Raw genomic sequence first — 20,122 nt, forward strand, 5'->3', positions numbered from 1 at the left:
GACCAATCCTCTTTCTGGTGGCAGCTCCTAAATCTGAAGGAGTTGAGAGTTACTGACGAATTGTGGATAGTTTCTGCTCTCCAGCCCTTGCTGTTACCACCCACGGGCTCCCTCCTCACCACAGGTTTTTGGTGAGCAGTGAGAGTTTCACTTCCAAAAGACGCAGGGAGGCAGCTCAGCGTTGAGTGGCCTCTGGGTTTTGGTATTCCTCTTGGCTGGGTTTTGGGAGAGCTCCTGTCTTCCTCAGGGGGTGATGGCAGCACTGTCAGAGCCTGGGCACGAGCATTTGTTCAGCGTGGTCCGAGCAGAACCTGCCTTGGAGCCAGGCTGGGGAGCAGAGGAGGCATCGGGCAGGGTGCATGGGGGAGCAGGGGCAGGAGCATGCTCCTGAGCTCGGCTGCTAGGATGAGGAGAGGCAGCCCCAGCACCGACAGGGTTAATGCTGAGCACCGGATGCTCCTTTTTTTATCTCCCCGCTGGGTTTGCAGCTCCCTGCATGTGTCTGGGCTCCCAAAAGGCTCTCAAAGAGGCTGGCTGGAGCATGTAGTTCAGTTGGGTTGGGTGAAAAACAGGATGTGCAGCAGGCTTTGTGCTGTGCTGAGCGTTGCTGTGCCTCCAGCAGAGCCCTGCAAAAAGCTCCAGGCAAGGTTTCCTCTTCCTTCCTTCCTCCCAGCGGTCTCTGCTCACACAGCTGCAATTATTGGTGGGGTTCAGCATGCAGAGCCCAGTGCTTCAAAGCTCTTCAAAGCTCCTCCAGCTTCTTGTACTCCCTTGCACACTGTAGACACTTGGTTCCCAGGCTGGGACCCCTCCCCCCCCCCGCCCCCCCAGGCTTCTTCCAAGCATCCCATTCCATTTTTCTTCCTCTGTAAGCCTGGGCTGGGCCAAAGGGGGCGTTTTTTCTCCCTCAGACACAGGGACACCTCTGGAACCAATAGAGCCCCTTTGCAGTAGAAGTTTCCCCCTTAGAAACCCATGGCCCTTGAGCCTGGCTGGGCTTCTCTGCTGAGTTGGAGGCAGAAGCATATTTGTCCCTCTGATGCCCAGTGCTGTGATAAGCAGCTCCTTCCAGGCACATCCCCTTTCCCTTCATTTTTCCAAGATCCAGTTGTATTTGCCTTCTGTGTTGTACCCATTCTCATCACCACCACTGTCTCCAAGACTGTCAGTGAAAACTGACCGGTTCCTTTTTGTGGCCACCATCCACCATGATCCAACCCAGCCGCCTGCTGCCTCACTTGGCTTGCAGGGAAGGGGGAAGGCACGGCAAACTAGGCCAAGTTCCACTGTAAAAGCCCTCCTGGCTACGCAAAGTGCCAGCCTGTAGCACACCAGGGGCTCAGGAAGTGGGGTTGGGAGCTGGGAGTGGGTAGCAGGAATGAAGAGCTCCATCACTGTCCCTTGGTAAGTCGCTTCCCGTGTCTCCCGGTTTCTCCGGGCTGATGCTGTGGCAGGGAGCTGAGAATTCCCTGGCACCTGCAAAGCCCTCACATCTGTCCTGCAATGGGGGAGGTTGTGCCATCCTCCCTGGGGCAGGGTGCAGTGCCAGCTGCTGGTGGCAGGGGACAGGTAGGTACCAGCATGCAGACGGCTCTGCAGAGCCCCAGCACTGAGCCCAGTTCTCTCCTCCAGCCGGACAGCTGTTCTTACTGTATTGTTTCCTACTCTTTTATTTTCTCCTTTTATTTTTTCCTCTTCTCTCCTTTGCTCCCTGCTCTGCTGCTGCTCTCCTTGCATTCTCCCCGCCGTCTCTGGCCACTCTGGCAGCCGACAGACGAGAGGAGTTGGGTTTACTCCCCGCTCCACTATAGCGCTCAGCTCCACTCTGTCTCCGATGAGGAGAGCGATACAGTAAGTGTACCAGAAACACGTGCCGGGTGCCCGCTGCGTCACGGTCAGAGCTGGGGCTCCCTGCAAGCTGAGCTTGCAGAAGGAGCTGCTGTGGCCTCCGTGCAGCTTGGGGCTGTCGCATGGCTGCGGCGGAGCCCCGGCGCAGCTCTGGCAGCAGGAGAGCTCTGCTGTGCCGGCAGAGAACCCATTCAGCTCAACAGGGGGTTGAGTGCAGGGAAAGCTTGGGGTCTGCAGGTCCTCCAGGCGTGGCGGCGGTGCTGGGGGATGCAGAGCAAGCAGGCTGCCCTCCTCGCCCCCCTTTTGGTTCTGGGGATTTGGTGGGCTCAGACCAAAGCGAACGCGGGGCGGACGCTCGGCCGTTGACTTTCTTTTCTCTGCCTCTTGCAGTAATCTCTATGCAGACACAGAAGCCCCAGAGAGCAGCGATTCCCTCTGCAGGTCGATGTGTTCCCTTTTCGTTGATGCAGCCGTTCCAGTGGGATGGGGGAGAGCTTGCCGACACCAGTTGTGCTGCACCGCGGGATCCCGGGCACTGCGTTTGAGAACGGAGCAAACCTATAACCGTCTGTTTCCACTCCTCCCAGACGTGGGCAGCAAAGAAACCACCCACCCACCCACAGCTCCCGAGGGGGACATCCAGCTGGGTGCAGACAATCCTGGGTAGTAACACCGTGTTTTCCAGCCGTGCACTACCGTAGCTACCTATCCATGTGTAATACTGTGAACCTTTTTAATTTTTTAATCATGTATTTATTTCTTTTATCTTTGCACACAGACAGCACAAACGTGCTTTTTTAAACGTTTAGTTTACTGCACTTTTTTTTTTTTTTTTTTTCTTTTCTTATCTTTTTTGGTCGGTTGGGTTTTGTTTGTTGGTTCGGTTGGGTTTTGTTTTCTTTTTTTTTATTATTATTATTATTATTGTCATATATTTGTGCATCAGAAAGGAGTGTGAGACCTCACTGGAGCATTGGTAGGAGCACATTGCTGGGGAGGGCAGGGAGCAGAGTGGCTTCGCTGGAGGAGGCAGCAGCGTGGTCTGACCTGCTGATGGAGTCGGGAGGTTTAAGGCCAGGCAGACTGCTGCAGTTCTGCTGGGTGACCTAAAGCAAGTCACCCAACCACTCTGTGCCTCGCTTCCCCCGTGCTATGGGTGTGCAGTTCCCACTTCAGTTCAAGCACTTACACCCTGGGATGAAAGGTGCTATGTACATGCAATGTATTAAAGGCCGTTGAGTAGAATCGCTCCTATGTTACAGTAGTAGCCATGCCAGTTCACTTGGATCCAAAAATCGTTAGTGACTTCTCTCGATCCCCAACCAAGTGGGGGAAGCAAGCGATTCCTGGCAGTGCCAACGTGTCCACCTCGGCTCTCCGGACATCGCAATGGCTTCTGCCTTCACCTGCTGCTGTCACCTGCTGCTGTCACCTGCTGCTGTCACCATCCCTCCGTGCTCAGAGCCCGTGTTTCCTTGTGGTGGCCGCTGCCCGCTGGTTGGCATGGACAGATGAGGACTGGGCACCTGCAGGGACTGCCTCGTGGAGGGACATTCCCTGCCCTGCCCGGACCCCGCATCCCACTGGAGCTGCTTGGGACCTCACGTGCTCACGGGTGTATGTGACCGAAGCTCCGTATCTGACTGAGTTCTGGGGGTCACCAAATGTTGGGTTCACGCATCTCCTTCATGCCTCGGTGCAGCCGGGGAGGCGCAGGCATGGCTGTGTGCTGGAGGCAGGAATGTGGGCAGCACTGCGTGCACAGCCTGTGGGACGAGAAGCTGGGTGACTCGGTGCTGTTGGGAATGGCTGCTCGGGATGTCTGAGACGTGGATAGTTTGCTCTTCGTGGGCTGCAGGCTTTTAGCCAAGAGGTGGTGTCATTTGGCAGTGCTCGGGTTAGGCTCGTCCTTCTGTCGGCCCGACGCCGTTAGCATCCTCTGAACTCCAGCAATTTCATCCTCCTCTCAGAGAGAAGTGAAGCCGTTTAGGCGAGAGGGAGCCAAGCCTTGTGTGCTTTGCAAGCCTCACTTGAGAGAGGGTCAAAATCTCTTTGTTCTCATTCCAATCTTCAGCTGTCCTTGGGATTTGTTGTAGAGGACTGCGGGGGGAGAACCCTCCTCCTGGGGCTCAGCCCCCTCCCATCTGCCCCCACAGCGGCGCTCAGGCCTGGTTCACTGAGGTCCCACGAGGGAAGGGGTTGGTGGGAAGCTCTTCTCTCCGCGCCGCAATGACCTGGGAAAGGATCTGTGTGAATGATGGGACCCAAACTTCCACCCCAGCCCTGCGGATGCTGAAGGCTGTGCAGTGTGCTGCTCTCAGTGTGCAGGCTGGGGGTCCTTCCAGCTGCTGCCCTTAGATGTGTCCATGTAGTTACCAAATAATCTATCAGAAGTCCTTTCAAGGCTCTCCCCTTTCCATCGCTGTGTGACAGCTCGTGGCATCCCTGCTGGGGAACAAACAGCTCCTGAGCCCCCTGTCTCCTTGTGCCAGCCCTGGGGGGGCTCGGGGGCAGAGGGGAGATGGGAGCAGTGCAATACCTACAGACTGACGTGCCTCTGGGCTGAGAGCAGGAGGCTCCAGAACGCCCCAAATCCAGCTCAGCCGAACCCCACCTGCCTTGGCATCTGTTGGGGGGAGGGGGGCAGGCAGGGCTTCCCAAGCTGCCGCTTACAGATGGTGTAAGCATCACCAGGAGCTGAGGTGGAGGCTCTGCTCCTTCCCCGAGCAGCCCGGTGAGCGGACTGTGCCGGCTGCAGTCAGCCCGGATCTCACAGCGCGTTCATTCCGGGCGCCGTCCTCCTTCGGGGGCTTTGTGAGACAGCCGTGCTGCGTGCGATCAGCCGGGGCGGGGGGCGATGTGCCGCACGGGGGGCTGGAGGAGCCTTCCCGGGGGGAGTCCCCATCCCACCCACACAGCCCTGTGTCAGTGCTGGGGAGCGGCGTGTAACGAATGTATGCGGATGGGATGGGATGGGACGGGACGCAGCCGGGGCTGTTATCACAGCTCTTCTTTGGGGGGTGACGACGCCGTGGGCGTGTTTTTGGTTTTGTTTTTTTTTTTGTTTATTTCATTTCCTCGTTTGTTGTTTGGGGTTGCTCGTTGCTGTTGTTGCTGCTGTTGTTCCCCTCTTTGGGGAAAACCGTTTTGTTTTTGTTTTGTTTTCTTTTCTTTTGTTTTTTTTTTTTCTCTTTTCTTTTTCCTTTTTTCCTTCCGGAGATCTGTACGTCGGCGCGATGTGTCCTCGGCTCTGTGATAAAGCGTTCTCGATGTGCTGCACACACAGCGCGGTGTCGGCGCCTTCCTGCCCGCCCCGCGCCGCCTTTGGGGCGAGAAACAAAGAAAAAAGAAAAAGAATGAAAGAAAGAAAAAGAATGGGGAGGGGGGGGGGGGGTTGAGGAAAAAAAAGAAGGGGAAAAAAAAAAAGACGAAAACAACCGGCCGGCGTATAGGCCCGCCCCCGGCCCCGCCTCCCCCCCGCACCGAGCCGGGCGCAGCGCGGCCTCAGAGCCGGGGCGGCCCCGGGCGGCCGTGATATGGGATCGGGATCGCGCAGCCGGGACCGGAGGGACCGAGAGAGGGACCGGGAGCGGTCCGGCAGTGAGGGGAAGAGGCGGCGGAGCCGGAGCCGGAGCAGGGGGAGGCGGAGGGAGGCGAGCTCGGGGTGAGCGGGGCGGGCCTGAGGCGGCCTGGGTGCGGAGCTGGGCCTGGCGGGTGGAACCGGGGACGGCCGGGCCTTGTGCTGAGGGAGGCGGGAAGCGGGGCCTGGTGGGGAAACGGGCCCCGTGCGGCCTTGTGGGAAGCTGAGCCCTGCGGGGAGCCGGGCCCGGTGTGGGCCGTGTGGGGGACCAGGCCCTGTGGGAGCCGGTAGGCCTCGGCCTGTCAGAACCGGGCCCGGTGCGGCTGAGCGTTGTTGGGGAAACGGGGCCTTATGTTGTGAGCCGGGCGGTGACTGCTGGGCCTCGGGCGGGCGGGGAGCCGGGCTGTGTGCTTGGGAACAGGCCCTATAGAGCCTGGGGTGGGAGTTGGGCCTCGGTGCGGCTGGACCTTGCCCCATAGACCCGGCCTCGGTGGGGACGGGTCCCTGTGGGAGGGAATAGGCCTCAGCCTGGCAGAACCGGGCCCGATGTGGTTGGGCACTGTGGGGGAAACTGAGCCTTAATTTGGGAACAGGGGCGATGTGGCTGGGCTGTGCTGGGGGGAATTGGGCCTTGTCTTGGGGCAGGCAGGGAGCTGCACCCTGTGTTTGGGAACAGGCCTCGTGGAGCCCGGGGTGGGAGCTAGAATCCATTGCGTCTGGGCCTCGTTGCAGGTAGAACTGGGCCCTAAGCTGGGCTCAGCCCCAGCAGCCCCATCAGTCGGTGCCACGCAGTGCTGAGGGGCTCAGCTGGGTCACGCCAGTCCTAACACCGGGGTGGAATGAAGGTACCCAGGGAGACCCAGCACCTCCGTGGTGGCTGGGATGCTGTCACACATCATCACAGAGCTCCTAAGGAGGGCTTGGCCTTGTTGTTAACCATGGGCACACAGTACAGGTACACACAGTAACACGGGAGCTTGGAGCAGTGCTGTGTGTGCCACTAACACGGCTCACTGCGTCGTGGGAATGGGGTGTGTTGTAGGCAGCAAATGCTGAGCTGAATGCTCTCCTGCTGGTTCTTGCTGCAGCTCAGAACAGGTCATGCCATTCTGTGGTAGGGGAAGCACTTCTCTCCTGAAGTGCTTCTTCAATGCAGAGCCCAAAATCACCAACCAGAATGTGAATTTCCCCCCTCCAGTTCTGACTCCAACGATGAAAGACAGAAATGGAAGAAGAAAAGCAAAAACAGGGACCAGCACCATAAAAGCCAAAGGAAACACCGCTCACGGTCCCGGGGTCGTTCCTCTGATTCGAGTGCAGAGCGAGACAGGAGGCGAGCGCGGAGCAGGGACAGGCGGAGGAGGAGGGCTGGCTCCAAGTCCTCCGTGTCCTCGGTCAGCTCGCCCTCCCCGCCACGCTCCCGGGGCCAGGAGGAGTCGGGGCAGCAGCTGAGCCTTCAGGAGCGCTTGAGGATGAAGGAGGAGAAGAAGAAGCAGGCTGCGCTCATGAAGGCCTTGGAGACACCTGAGGAGAAACGAGCCCGCCGGCTGGCCAAGAAGGAGGCCAAGGAGAGGAAGAAGCGGGAGAAGATGGGGTGGGGAGAGGAGTACATGGGTTACACCAACACGGACAATCCCTTTGGGGACAACAACCTGCTGGGCACATTCATCTGGAGCAAGGTGAGCACTCCATTCACACCTGGTTGTCCTAAGAGGCAGCTCAGCACGTCAGCTTGGAGTGCAGCGTGCTCCTGGGGCTGCTGCGGGGTGGGATCACAGAGCGGGGCATCAGGAGGGCCCCTTTTTTTCAGGTGGGAACCTCTGAAACACTGAAGAGAGCCACGTGAAAGCAAAGCTCTCAAAGGATATCAGCTAGGTGCTCCTGTAAAGCTCTGTGGGGTTTTTCCTCTTTTCTCTTAAAGACAAACATCTACAGTTGGATTTAGGATGAGGAGTCAGGTCATGGTGCAGGAGGGGCTCCTGGGGAGTGTTCAGTGCTCATGTTGCTGCTTGCCAGGTGGGGTGGACTCTCTGGGTGAGCTCAGGTTTGACTGAGGGGCTGCAGGAGTAAGGGAGGGAGGGAGCTGGGGATCTCTGGCAGGCTGAGAGCTTGCTGAAGCAGGAGAAGTGGGTGGATGCAATGTTTGCTGCCCCTTGAGAGGCTGAAGGAGGTTGCTAGGTTTCATGGCTTCTCTTGCCTGCTCTGCTTCAGGCACTGGAGAAGAAGGGGATCAGCCACCTGGATGAGAAGGACCTGAAGGAGAGGAACAAGCGAATCCAGGAGGACAATCGCCTGGAGCTGCAGAAGGTGGGATCAGTGTCCCTCTGTCCTTCCTGCTGTCTGATACAGACAGCCCAGCTCTCCCAGCTGCTCCCAGCCCAAGCTGAAAGTTCTCTTGTTCTTTATGGGGGATCCTGTAGGATGTGAGTGCCACAGCGTGCTCGATTCTGTTCCAGGGTGAGACTTTCTCCTTGGGGCTGAATCCAGCTTAGGATGTGCTGACAAGGACAAGTGCCAAGTCACTGCAGCGAGGCACTTGGTTCTACCCAATGTCCCCTGTCTCCAAAGGGCTGACAGGCTCTCCGGGGAGCCTTGGGGTGATTTCAGGGGCTGGAGGGGCTCACTGAGCGTGGTGATGGTGGTGTCCTCGAGTGGGAGCCCTGTGGGAGGCCCAGCAGCCTCACGTCTCTCTCTGCCCCTGAGCAGGTGAAGCAGCTGCGCCTGGAGAGAGAGCGGGAGAAGGCGATGCGTGAGCAGGAGCTGGAGATGCTGCAGAGGGAGAAAGAGGCAGAACACTTCAAAACCTGGGAGGAGCAGGAGGACAACTTCCACCTGCAGCAGGCCAAGCTGCGGTGGGTGGGCAGTTCTGTGGGGACGGGCCGGTGGGGAGCAGGGGGGGCAGGTAATGCTCACAGCCTCTCTGTTCTCACCCAGGTCTAAGATCCGGATTCGGGATGGGAGGGCAAAACCTATTGACCTTCTGGCCAAATACATCAGTGCAGAGGATGACGACCTGGCGGTGGAGATGCACGAGCCCTACACCTTCCTGAACGGCCTGACTGTCTCTGACATGGAGGATCTGGTGGAGGACATCCAGGTACCGGGGCTGTCTGCAGGGTGGCAGCTCAGGGCTTCCCTCAGCGGGTGTCTGAAGTCCTGGTTGTCCTCTGCCTTCAGGTTTACATGGAGCTGGAGCAAGGCAAGAACGTGGATTTCTGGAGGGACATGACCATTATCACAGAGGATGAGATTGCCAAGCTCCGCAAACTGGAGGCCTCTGGGAAAGGAGGGCCAGGTAAGCATGAGCCCACTGCGGGTGTTGAAGGGGGTGTGTACAACAGGTAAAAGATGGCACAGGCTCTGTTGCAGGCCCACAGGTTTGCAGGGGTTTACACATTGCTCCTGGGATGGATGGAGGCTGTGGATGTGACGGCTGTTTGGTGCAGCCCAGGAGTGCTCACAAGCAGACCTGTAGCCCTTTCCCACCTGTTCAGGGGAGCGTCGGGACGGCGTCAACGCCTCTGTCAGCTCGGATGTGCAGTCCGTGTTCAAGGGGAAGACCTACAACCAGCTGCAAGTGCTGTACCAGGGCATCGAGAGCAAGATCCGGGCGGGAGGGCCCAACCTCGACATCGGGTACTGGGAGAGCCTGCTGCAGCAGCTGAAGGCCTACATGGCTCGGGCCAGGTGAGAGCGGGGCCCGTCCCCTGGCTGGGGGTGTGGAAGGGGACGGCAGTGGGTGTCCCCGCAGTGGGTGTCCCCGCAGTGGGTGTCCCCGCAGTGGGTGTCCCAGCAGTGGGTGTCCCCACAGTGGGTGTCCCAGCCGTGGCTGTGCTGGCTGTCACCTGACGGCTCTCCCCTCGCAGGCTGCGGGAGCGGCACCAGGACGTGCTGCGCCAGAAGCTGTACAAGCTGAAGCAGGAGCAGGGCGTGGAGAGCGAGCCGCTCTTCCCCATCATCAAGCGGGAGCCGGTGTCCCCCAGCGACAGGTATGCACCCCGTGGGGAGCGTGGGGTCCAGGCGTCCCCTGTGGGCACGCTCCCATCTGTGGCCAGGGGGACCTCAGGGAGGCACGGCTGCCACCTCCATCCCGCTTCTTTTCTCTCTTCCCTGCAGGCTGGACGCAGAAGAGAGCATCGTGGTGCAGCCGGGGCCATCCTCAGAGCCAGAGGCTGAGCAGGACGTGGAGGTCAAAGAAGAAGCGGAGGGGGAGGCGGTGCTGATGGAGGAGGATCTGATCCAGCAGAGCCTGGACGACTACGATGCGGGGAAGTACAGCCCCCGGCTGCTGGGCACCAACGAGCTGCCCTTCGATGCCCACGTGCTGGAGGCGGAGGAGGACACGCATCGGCTGCTGCTGCTGCGCCAGCAGCTCCAGGTCACAGGTAGGAGAACCCAGCTGGGCTCAGGGAGACGTGTGTGCTCTGGGGTGCAGGGCTGGAGGGAGTGCTGCCCTCCGGGTGAGCACGAGGCAGGGCCGGAGCACGCAGTGAGTGGCCGCGAGGTGTGCTGGGCGGTGAGTGGGACACAGCTCAGCCCCATGGATAAGTGGGTCAGGTCCTTCCCACTCCCAGCTGCGTCACTGAGCCGCACTGGGCTGCAAACAAGCAGGAAGGATATTTGGGATGCGTTTCCCAGCATCCAGCGCTCCCATCTCAGCGTCCAGCTCTGCTCCCCCACCCGGCCCCTTCCCGCAGCGCCGGGCTGACACCGCGGGGCCGTCCCTCACCTCTCCTCCCCGCAGGCAACGCCACCGAGAGCGCCGACGACATCTTCTTCCGCAAGGCCAAGGAGGGCATGGGAGCAGACGAGGCGCAGTTCAGCGTGGAGATGCCGCTGACGGGCAAGGCGTACCTCTGGGCCGACAAATACCGGCCCCGCAAACCGCGCTTCTTCAACCGCGTGCACACGGGCTTCGAGTGGAACAAATACAACCAAACCCACTACGACTTCGATAACCCCCCGCCCAAAATCGTGCAAGGTTACAAATTCAACATCTTCTACCCCGACCTCATCGACAAACGCTCCACTCCGGAGTACTTCCTGGAGGCCTGCCAGGACAACAAGGACTTCGCCATCCTGCGCTTCCACGCCGGGCCGCCCTATGAGGACATCGCCTTTAAGATCGTCAACAGGGAATGGGAATATTCCCACCGCCACGGCTTCCGCTGCCAGTTTGCCAACGGTATCTTCCAGCTGTGGTTCCACTTCAAGCGGTACCGCTACCGCAGGTGAGGGGGGTCCTCCATCCCCCCGCCCAGCCCCGCTCAGACTCCCGCAGCCTCCTGCTGACTGTTCGCCTTCCCCTCTTCACCTTTTTATCCCGAGGGACTCTGCGACTTTGGCACAAATAAACGGGGGCTGTTTTATGCCGCGGTGTCTTTGCATGTCCCCCCCCCAGCTGCTGTTGTACCGAGCAGCAGTGGGGGCTGCACCGTCCCCCCCAGCCCCGCTGACAGCCCTATGGGTGCCCGTTGCCTCTTCGTGGTGTCCGACCTTCGGCCCTCTCCATCCGCGCCGTTCCCAGCGGGTGCTGCACCCTTTGCTCCGCGCTCAGAGCCCTTCGTCTGCTGGGGCGTCAGCCTCGGCGGGGGGGAGAGGAGGGGGAGGAGGAGAGGGGTGTGAGATGTGACCGCGACATCTCCTTACAGGGCAAAATCCGCTTTCTGTGGCCCTCGGTCCCTCCCCCCGTCACTGAGCGCTGCTCGCTGCCCGGCTCGGGTCTGGCCGCGCTCCGCGGCGCCCGCCTGGTGCTGCTACGGGGGGGAGGGCCGCGCGGGGCGGGGGGGTGCAAGGCCTGCCTGGCCTCGCCCCGTCCTGTGCTGAAGGATGGGGGAGGAGATGTCGGCTGAGCGAACGGCCTCCAGGAAACCTCGACCGTGAACTGCTGCTGCGGGCCGCCGCTTCGGCTTCCTCCCCCCAGAGCTCGCGGCATCCTGCCTCTCCGCAGCCCCCACGCCGCCGTCCCCCCCCGCGGGGCTTCTCAGCCGTGGGGCCGCCCCGTAGTTCACCCCCTCCCTCCTTCTGCTCTGCCGGCAGCATCCGGCCCGGGGGGAGCGGAGCTCGAGAGAGCCTCCCGCGGCAGCGTATCCGCGTCCGCCCCACGGCTGGGGGTACCGGGGGGGGCATCGGGGGGGCACTGCCGCCCCGCCCGCCCCACGCGTTTCCCATCGCCGGCCGTGTCCCCCGGCCGCTCCTTCCTGCGCGCTATTTAAAGCCGTGGAGCGGCCGCCGTCGGGGGTGGGGGGGGTGAGATCTGAGGCCGGCGCAGGAAGCGCGTGGAGGCCGCGACGGAGAGGAGATGGGAGAAAAAGGGAGAGAAAAAAAAAAAAAAAAAAGGAAAGAAAAGAAAAACCAACCCAAGAAAACGCCGCAACACTCTGAGGTCCACAGCGCGCCGAGCGCCGCTGCGCTCACCGTAACGGGACCGACGCGTCCCACCGAACGAACGTCCCCGCGGGGCGGTGTTTGAGCATCGCACTGCCGCACCTCCGCCCCCCGCACAAACGTCCTCTGCACCTGGGGGGGGGGGAGGGGGGCGTAAGGGACGTCCTCGTGTCCTCCGGCGCCGGGAGTGGGCCGTGCGCCCCGTGGGGGCACGGAGGGGTGGAGGGGCGGCGGTGGGGGCGGTCGCGTCCCCGTGTGCCGCACACAGCGGCGGCTTCGGGGCGGCGCGGCGACCCCGCGTGCAGCGCCCGGCTCTGCTGCCGCGTCCCGGCGCGGAGCCCCGCGGTGCCCACGGAGGGGGGTGCGGGGCCGTGGGGGGCCCGTGGGGTGGTGCGGCCGAGGGGTGAGGGCCAACCCCCGTCCAGACGCAGGAATCCGGCTCGGGTAAACAAGTGAGTAACCCGGATAAGAGCGGCCCCGCTAAATATAGCCGGGTACGGCGGGCACCGCGCGCCCCATCGCCGCCCCGCTGCGCTGCTGGAGCGGGCGCAGGTGAGCCGCGTCCACGCGAGTCCCACCCCGCGCGCGTCTCTGTGCCGCTCGCGGGCGCGCAGCCCCGCGTCCGACTCAGCCCCGTCCCGGGGGGCGCGGGGGGCTCCGCGCGGGGCGGGGAAAGGGGTCGGGACGGGGGGGGTGGGGGGAAGGGGGGCGGCCGCTCCCAGCCCGGCCCTTCCCCGGCGCCTCCCGCGGGGCAGCGCTGCGCCCATCCGCGCCGAGCGGAGCTCCGCTCCCAGCCGGACCCCCCCACCCCGCCCCGCGGAGGCTGAGAGGTACGGCGGAAGGGGGCGGAAGGGGGTCCGGAGGGGTTCGGGGGGGCACGGAGAGGGTGGGACGGACAGAGAACTCACGGGGGTGGGATGGACGGGGGGGTGGGACGGACGGACGGAGGGGTCGGGATGGGGGGGGAGGGGGAAACGGACGCACCGCGGCGCTGAGAACGACGGAGCGACGGATGGAGCATCCGCGACGGGCAGAGGGGTTGTGTGGGGCGGGGCGGGTGGGATGGGGGTGGGGGTGGGGATGGGGATGGAATGGGATGGGATTGGGATGGAGATGGGAACGGGAATGGGAAAGGAGTGGGCTGAGATGGGACTGGAATGGAGATGGAGATGGGGATGGGATGGGATGGGATGGGACTGGAGTGGGGATGGGATGGGATGGGGCCTCATGCCATGGGTCACAGTAGGGACAGGTGCTCCGTGTCACCGCCGGCGGTGCCGCACACCGTGGATGTCTCCTGCCCGGATGTCCCCTGGAAGTCCCCTCTTTGGGCTCCACGGCTTTGATGGCTGTGGGTCCGGGGAGGGATGCTGGAGCTCTGCCAGCTCCGCGTGACGTGGTCGGTGCATTTCCCGTCCCGGCCAACGGCCTTGAGCAGATCTGCACCGAGGGCTGACACCCATCCGTGTCCACTGGGTCATTGGGGGGGGGGGGAGGGGGGGAGGGGGGACGCGGCAGGGTGCATCTCAGAGCAAAGAGGAGAGCTGGGACAGGAGGAACCCGAAGTGGGGACCCGCAGCTCTGCGCTCTGTGCAGCGCATCCCCATAGAAACACCGCCCCGATGCCAAAAGCCCCATTAATGCCCACTCCGGCCCTCACCGGAGCTGCCAACGCATTTCAGGGCCGCCACTTAGGAGCAGAATCTGCGCCCCCCCGGGGGCTCCCAGCAGCCCCTGTGCCCCCCAATGGGGCCGAGGCGCAACCTCAGGGTCTGTTCCCCACAGGAGCCGCTGTCCCCACACCGCACACTGAGGATCCTCTGCCCCACGCATGAATTCCTGCCTGTAAGTGCCTCCGTGCCGCTCTGCAGCTCCCCGTGTCTCAGTTACAGCCCTGTCGGTGCTAATTGAGCTCTCGTTAATATTTTATGCTCTCTAAGTGCAGCCCTGACAGCTTGTGGGGCTGTCCGTCCCCACGTCCCCTCGGTGTCACCAGGAGTGCAGGGCTGTCTGTGGCTGCAGGATGAGGTGTGGGGAATTGGGTGACCGCGAGACCCACGTGGGGAGTGGGCCCTTCTTGCTGGGCCCACGGGTGCCCTATAGGGCTGCTCAGCTGCCAGGCACATCCCATGGCTGAGGGTCCCCTGGGGCGCAGCGTGGCATGGGGACACAGCTCCATCCCAGCAGCAGTGGGACCCCACAGCCATAGGGCACTGCAGGCAGTTTGCGGTGATGGCTGCTATGGGTCCTCCTTAATGTTGTGGTCCCGAGAGGTGGTGGGGCAGAGGAAGTGTCACCCGGCAGCGTGGGGACGGGGTGGGCTGGTGGCACTCCTCCCTGCCCTGGAGAAATGGGGGAGGCATCTGCTGCCTGGGTGCCCATTTTTGGGGTGCACAGTACTCCTGGGATGGGGTTGGAAGCAGTTCCATTCCACCCCATCTGCAGTAATTAGCAATGGCAAACTGCTAATGACAAAACCAGCTGTCCTTACGCTTCGTGCCCCACAGCAGCCCAGGGACAAACGCTCAGCTCCAGCCAAGGATGGGGAACGCGAGGCCCGGCCCCGTATCCCCACACGCGTGGGCTGGAAGCGCAGGGCCGGGGGGCACGCGGTGATGCCGGGGGTGCCGCGTGCGCCGCGCGGCTCCGGGCGCGAACGTCCGCCTGCGGTCATGGCCACGTGGGCGCCGGCCGCGGCCGCAGGGCTGCGGGGAGATGCTTTCAAGCTGATGCTGCCCCTGTGTGTGGGACGCGGCTGCGTCCCTCCTCCCGGTTTGGCACGTGGAGTTGGGACTGTGTCCCCACTGCGCCGCAGGGATGGGGGTTTGGATGAGCCCCCCCGGCACGGGATGGAGCCCAGCTGGCAGCGCGCAGTGCTCCAAACAATGAGCACGTGGCGGTTGGTGGCTGCTGCCCCGGTGGCTCTCGGCCCGGTGACGCAGAGGGGACGGTTAATCCCGGCCAGCTGTAGGGCTGGGGCCTCAGCGCCCCATGGGGCACCCCACATCTGCGGGCTCTGGGTGGGTGAACTGTGTTAGGGTCAGGGTTGGTGGCCAGGGTCGGTGTTGAGGTCACGGTCAGCGTTAGGGACAGGGTTAGGGCTGGGGTTAGGATCGCGGTTAGGATCAGAGTGGGAGTTCTGATCCGTAACGCTCCCCTTATCCCCACAGAGCGCGGTGGGATCGGCACCAGCACCGGGAACACGCCATGGAGCCCGGTTTGGAGGGTGCCTGAGGCCACCAGGATGGGCGGGGGGGACGCGGGGCCCCCCAACATGAGCGAACCCCAAACCTGCTTCGGGGTGGTGAACCTCAGCCTCAGCCTCAACGTGACGCAGCACAAAGCCATCGCCTCGCCCTGGTTCTCCACCGCCTTCGGCCTCATCGGGCTCTGCTCCAACCTCTTCGCCCTCTACGTTCTGCTCAGCTCCTCCCGTCAGCTCAGCAGCCGCTCGCGCTCCTCCTTCCTCGTCTTCCTCTGCGGGTTGGTGGTGACGGACTTCATGGGGCTGCTGGTGACCGCCGCCGTCATCATCCCGTACCACTTCACCAAGTTCAGCTGGCCCCAGGTGGACCCCGGCTGCCACCTCTGCAACTTCCTCGGCTTCTCCATGGTGTTCTTCGGGCAGTGCCCGCTGCTCCTGGGGGCCACCATGGCCGGCGAGAGGTTCGTGGGCATCAACCGCCCCTTCTCGCGCTCCACCTCCGTCTCCAAGCGCCGCGCCTGGGCCGTCGTGGCGACGGTGTGGGGCTTCTCCTGCGCTCTGGGGCTGCTGCCGGTGCTGGGCTTGGGGCGGTACACGCTGCAGTACCCCGGCTCTTGGTGCTTCCTCACCCTCCTGCCCGACGCCGGCAACGTCGTCTTCTGCCTTCTCTTCGCCCTGCTGGGCGTCTGCTCCGTGCTGCTCTCCTTCGTCTTCAACACGGTCAGTGTGGTCACCCTGTGCCGCGTCTACCACGACCGCGAGTCGGTGCAGCGGCGGCGTGACAGCGAAGTGGAGATGATGGTGCAGCTGGTGGGCATCATGGTCATCGCCACCATCTGCTGGATGCCGCTGCTGGTGAGGCGTTGGGCTGGGGGCGGCCATCGTGGCCCTCCCGGTAGGGTCCTGTGCTCCCGGTGTCCTCTCCTGGTGCCCCGGCGTCAGTCCTGGGGGGTTCTCGGGTGTCCCTCGTGGCGGGGCTCTGGATGTCCCTTGCGTCCCTCTTGGTGGGGTCCTGTGCTCCCGGTGTCCTCTCCACGTCCCTCCTGGTGGGTGCCTGGGTGTCCCTCCTGATGGGGCTCTGTGGTCCCCGTGTCCTCCCCTTGTCAACCCCAGCGTCCCTCCTGATGGGTCCCTGGGTGTCCCTCCTGTCCCTCCTGGTGGAGCATTGGTTGACCCTCGTGTCCCTCCTGGTGGGGTCCTCTGGTCCTGGTGTCCTTCCCATGTCCCTCCCGGTGCCCCTCCTGGTGCCCACGACCCTCTTTGTCCCTCTTTGTGGGTGTCCCTCCTGGTGGGGTCCTCTGGTCCTCATGTCCTCCCCATGTCCCTCCTGGTGGATCCCTGGGTGTCCCTCATATCCCTCCTGGTGGGGGCTCATGTGTCCCTTGTGGTGGGGCCTTGTAAGCTTGATGTCCTCCCCATGTCCTCCCTGGTGCCACGGTGTCCCTCCTGATGGGTCCCTGGGTGTCCCTCCTGTCCCTCCTGGTGGAGCATTGGTTGTCCCTCGTGTCCCTCCTGGTGGGGTCCTCTGGTCCTGGTGTCCTCCCCATGTCCATCCTGATGGGTCCCTGGGTGTCCCTCCTGGTGGGGCTCTGTGGTTTTGGTGTCCTCCCCCCATCCCTCCTTCTGCCCCACATCTCCTGCTGAGGCCACAGGTTTTGGTGTCCCCCCGCGTCCCTCCTGGTGAGGTCCCAGGTCTCCATGTGTCATCTCTGTGTCCCTCGTGGTGAAGCCCTGTGGTTTTGGTGACCTCCCCAATCCCTGGTGATGAGACCCCACGTTTTGGTGTCCCCACCACATCCCTCTGTTGAGACTCCGGGCCTTGGTGTTCCCCTCTGTCCCTCCTCATTAGGACCCCGTGTCCTCGTGTCCCTTCTGGTGAGGCCCTGGCAATTGCTGTCTGCCGTGTCCCTCGTGGGTGCCCTGGTTCTTGGTGGGTCCTCATTTCCCTTTGGGTGACGCCCTCGGTCTTATTGTCCCCACACTGCCCCTGCGGTGTTGTGCCCCTTTGGGTGATGCCCCGGGTCTCAGTGTCCCCCCCACGTCCCTCACGGTGGTGGCACAGTCTTGGTGTGTCCTCCTGTCCCTTTGGGTGAGGTCCTTGGTCTTGGTGTGTCTTCATGTGCCCCCCCTGTCCCTCCTGGGGTGCCCCCCCCGTGCCTCCCTGGGTGAGGTCCCAAGTTTCAATGTCCCCCATTGTCCCTCGTGGAGATGTGCTGGGTCCTGATGTCCCCATAACTGAGACTCCCAGTCCAGCTGTGCCCCCCCCTCCCCGCAATCCTTTGGGGCTCCCCCCACTCGGCGGCACCAAAAGGTGACCCCCTTCCCCTCTCCCCCCAGATCTTCATCATCCAGACCACTCTCCAGCAGCTGCGGACGGGTGACCCCCTCCCCATGCTGCCGGGACAGACGCAGCAGCTGCTGCTCATCTACATCCGCATGGTCACCTGGAATCAGATCCTGGACCCCTGGGTGTACATCCTGTTCCGCCGCGCTGTGCTGCAGCGTCTGCACCCGGGGCTGCGCGCGCGGCCCTCCCTGCTCTCCCTCTACCCCGTCCTCAACCCCTCCCTGCGCCGAAAGCTCACCCAGGAGGGGCGGCTGCAGTAGTGGGGACCCCCCTCCCCAACCCCCCCCCCCATTGATTACGGAGGTTTTGTTCTGTTTTGGGTTTTTTTTATTATTATTATTATTATTTTTCACCTTGCAGCTGCAGGAGCTGAGCGCAGTGGGAGAGGATGGGGTACCCGACGGGGCGGGCATGGAGGTGTTCCCCCCCCCCCCAGTCCTTCCCCCTCCTGCTCTGTGAGCCCCCAATAAAGCACAGCTTGTGCAGCACTGTGTGACCCACGGGATGAGGGGGGGGCCACGGGCACCCACAGCGGCCCCACACCTCCAGTCCGTGTGTGCGAGGGGGGACACGTGGGGACCTCCAGCAGCACCGCCACCCCCAGGGGGGTAACATGGCGCGGGGGGGGGACCTGGCTGCCCCCCGGCTACTCCTGCCCACCCCGGGGGCTACAGACGGCCGCCCACACCTCAGCCACGAACTCCTGGGGGAAGGCGAACTCTCCCAGCACTGAGTCGAGAGCGCAGGCGAGCGCGGCGGCCGTGGGGCTGCACTTCGCCATCTCCACCATGGTCGCAGCTGCAGGAGGAGTGGGGTCAGGGGGGGGGAGGTGGGTGTAGGGCTGGGGGGGCACGGAGCAGCACCCACCCAGCTCGCAGTCGCGGATGCCCATGTAGCTCTCCAGCAGGTCGTCCACGCGGCGCGCGGCTTCTTCCTCCACGGCGCTGGGCTGTGGGTGGGATGGGATGCCAAGCATGGAGGTGCCTGGTGAGGCACGGCCCCCCCAGACCGGTGCAGGGGGTTGTGGGGGTGGCGGGGGTGCCTCACCTCCTCCTGCAGCGTGGCTGGGCCCTGTGCACGCAGTCGCAGCGTTTCCTTCCCACTGGACGCTCGGCCCTCGGGCGGGCACTTGCTGCTGCTCCGCGTCCTCTGCCCGATCATATCTGAGCCCCACAGTGGGGTGGGAGGGGGCCCAGGGGTGGGTGTCCAAGGAAAAGGGGGCAAGGGTGATGGAAGATGACCAAAGATGTCCAAAAATGATGAATGTCCATCCAGTGACAGACATCCAAGGGTGACCAAAAGCAGCGCAGTGATGGGCACCCACGGATGACCAAGAATGGGCACGGGTGGACATCCAAGGATGGGCCATTACAGATCACAACGGACATCCAAAGGTGACCCACGATGAGTAACAGTGGACATCCAAGAATGACCCACGACAAACAATGATGGATCCGAAGGTGATCCATGATGGATAATGATGGACATCCACGGATGATGATGGACACCCAACAGTGGACAGCCATGGATAAGAAAGAAGATCCAACCAGAGATGTCCAAGGATGACCAAGAATGGACAAAGTTGGAGACCCACGGATGACCAAGAACACTCAAGGATGGAAGTGCAGGGCTCTCCCAAACGCTATGGGGCACGCACAAGGAAGGCACCATGGGGCAATCCATGGGGGGACACCCGTGGGGGAAGGATGGGATGCCTGCGTGCATGGGGTGCCTGTGGGCGTCCCGGGGCAGCGCACACAGCCAACTAAGGGTGGTTACAGAGGCAGCTTGGGCTGTGCCCCCCCCCCCCAGCTCCTCCTGGGGGGCTCAAAGCAGAGCAGCCCCCACCCCACTCACCGAAGGCCTTTTTGGGCTGCACCAGGCGCAGGGTGAAGGGCTGAGCGCGGGGCAGCTCGCGCAGCATGCGGGCCACCTCGTAGTGCCGGCAGCCCACGATGGTGTGGTCGTTGATGGCCTCGATGCTGTCGCCCACGCACACGGTCTGGATGCGGTTGATGATGCTCCCCTCCTTGATTCGCTGGGAGGGGGCAGGGGGGGGCACACAGTGACACCCCCACCCCACCCCTCCGCGCGCCCATTTCCTTTGAGGTTGGGCAGGGAGACCCCGGAACGCACCGTGAGGGTGGGCGCCCCCAGGTCAGGGCAGACCCACGGACCCCCACCCCTCAGCCCCACACATCTGCACCTTGATGAAGGCGTAGCCAGCGCCGTTGTCCGTGATGGTGAGCCCCAACGCGTCCTCGGTCTTGGTCACCTCCACCTCCTTCGTCTCGCCGCGGACGTGGGCGAAGATGAAGTCCTCCAGCCCGATCTGCCCCCCCAGCAGCTTCTGCATGTCCACTTTGTGCGTGTTGAGCGTGCAAAAGAGGATCTGCCCCCAGCGCCCCGTCACCGCCGCTGGGAACGGCCCCAGGATGGGCGCCGCCCCCGGCCCCCGACCCCTCACCTCGGTGGGGGAGATGCTGAACACCTCGGCGATCTTCCCGTAGAGCTCCTTGACGTTGGTGAAGCCCTCGATGCGCCCCGTGGGGCTGCCGTGGGCCAACTGAGTGCGGAACACCAGGCGGGGGCGGGCGCGGGGCGGCCGTGGGGCCGGGGTGCCCTCTGCGGGGGGCGGCTCGGGGACCCCCGGCTCCTGCCCCGCGCCGTTCTCCATAGGGCCGTCCTCCTGGGCCTGCCTGCTGCGCCTGCCCGCCCGCCGCATCGCGCTGCCAGCGCTGAATTATGGATGGGC

The 20,122-nt window shown here is 63.1% G+C and overlaps 4 protein-coding genes across 11 annotated transcripts in view; 3 read left to right on the forward strand and 1 right to left on the reverse strand.

Moving 5' to 3' along the window:
• Window positions 1-5,133, forward strand: part of PIP5K1C (phosphatidylinositol-4-phosphate 5-kinase, type I, gamma) — a 33,425-nt gene extending 28,292 nt beyond the window's left edge. For 3 of the 5 annotated variants that reach the window (XR_006932216.1, XM_040653530.2, XM_015299762.4), the window contains 2 exons: window positions 1,768-1,851; window positions 2,239-5,133. Coding sequence is in view for 4 of the 5 variants with exons in the window: in XM_040653530.2 (XP_040509464.1) it covers window positions 1,768-1,851; window positions 2,239-2,241 (87 nt within the window). In the remaining variant the exon portion in view is untranslated. The remainder of the gene's footprint in view (window positions 1-1,767; window positions 1,852-2,238) is intronic. The other 2 variants (XM_015299766.4, NM_001319021.2) reach the window with 1 other exon arrangement.
• Window positions 5,134-5,327: 194 nt separating this feature from the next.
• Window positions 5,328-10,797, forward strand: CACTIN (cactin, spliceosome C complex subunit). Its single transcript, XM_418192.8, has 10 exons — window positions 5,328-5,512; window positions 6,627-7,107; window positions 7,640-7,735; window positions 8,135-8,280; window positions 8,363-8,525; window positions 8,606-8,723; window positions 8,923-9,115; window positions 9,295-9,417; window positions 9,545-9,813; window positions 10,173-10,797. The coding sequence occupies exons 1-10, from the start codon at window positions 5,385-5,387 to the stop codon at window positions 10,661-10,663; spliced, it is 2,208 nt and encodes a 735-aa protein (XP_418192.4). The 5' UTR covers window positions 5,328-5,384; the 3' UTR covers window positions 10,664-10,797.
• Window positions 10,798-12,056: 1,259 nt separating this feature from the next.
• Window positions 12,057-17,849, forward strand: TBXA2R (thromboxane A2 receptor). 4 transcript variants are annotated; one of them, XM_015299772.4, is made up of 4 exons: window positions 12,057-12,267; window positions 13,601-13,660; window positions 14,986-15,875; window positions 17,358-17,849. In XM_015299772.4, exons 3-4 carry the CDS (start codon window positions 15,060-15,062, stop codon window positions 17,625-17,627), a joined length of 1,086 nt encoding a protein of 361 aa, XP_015155258.1. In that variant the 5' UTR covers window positions 12,057-12,267; window positions 13,601-13,660; window positions 14,986-15,059; the 3' UTR covers window positions 17,628-17,849. The 4 variants fall into 4 exon arrangements, with proteins under 4 accessions (XP_015155258.1, XP_015155260.1, XP_015155259.1 ...); XM_015299774.4 differs by lacking the exon at window positions 12,057-12,267 and adding an exon at window positions 12,328-12,367; XM_015299773.4 differs by lacking the exon at window positions 12,057-12,267 and adding an exon at window positions 12,541-12,645.
• Window positions 17,850-18,013: 164 nt separating this feature from the next.
• On the reverse strand, window positions 18,014-20,109 carry GIPC3 (GIPC PDZ domain containing family member 3). The gene is made up of 6 exons (XM_040653628.2): window positions 19,835-20,109; window positions 19,574-19,759; window positions 19,225-19,405; window positions 18,415-18,530; window positions 18,235-18,316; window positions 18,014-18,165 (listed from the first exon to the last, which is right to left on the reverse strand). Exons 1-6 carry the CDS (start codon window positions 20,090-20,092, stop codon window positions 18,014-18,016), a joined length of 975 nt encoding a protein of 324 aa, XP_040509562.1. The 5' UTR covers window positions 20,093-20,109.
• Between the last annotated feature and the right edge of the window lie 13 nt (window positions 20,110-20,122).

Source organism: Gallus gallus, chromosome 28 (genome assembly GCF_016699485.2).
Source record: "Gallus gallus isolate bGalGal1 chromosome 28, bGalGal1.mat.broiler.GRCg7b, whole genome shotgun sequence".
NCBI classification, from domain to species: domain Eukaryota; kingdom Metazoa; phylum Chordata; class Aves; order Galliformes; family Phasianidae; genus Gallus; species Gallus gallus.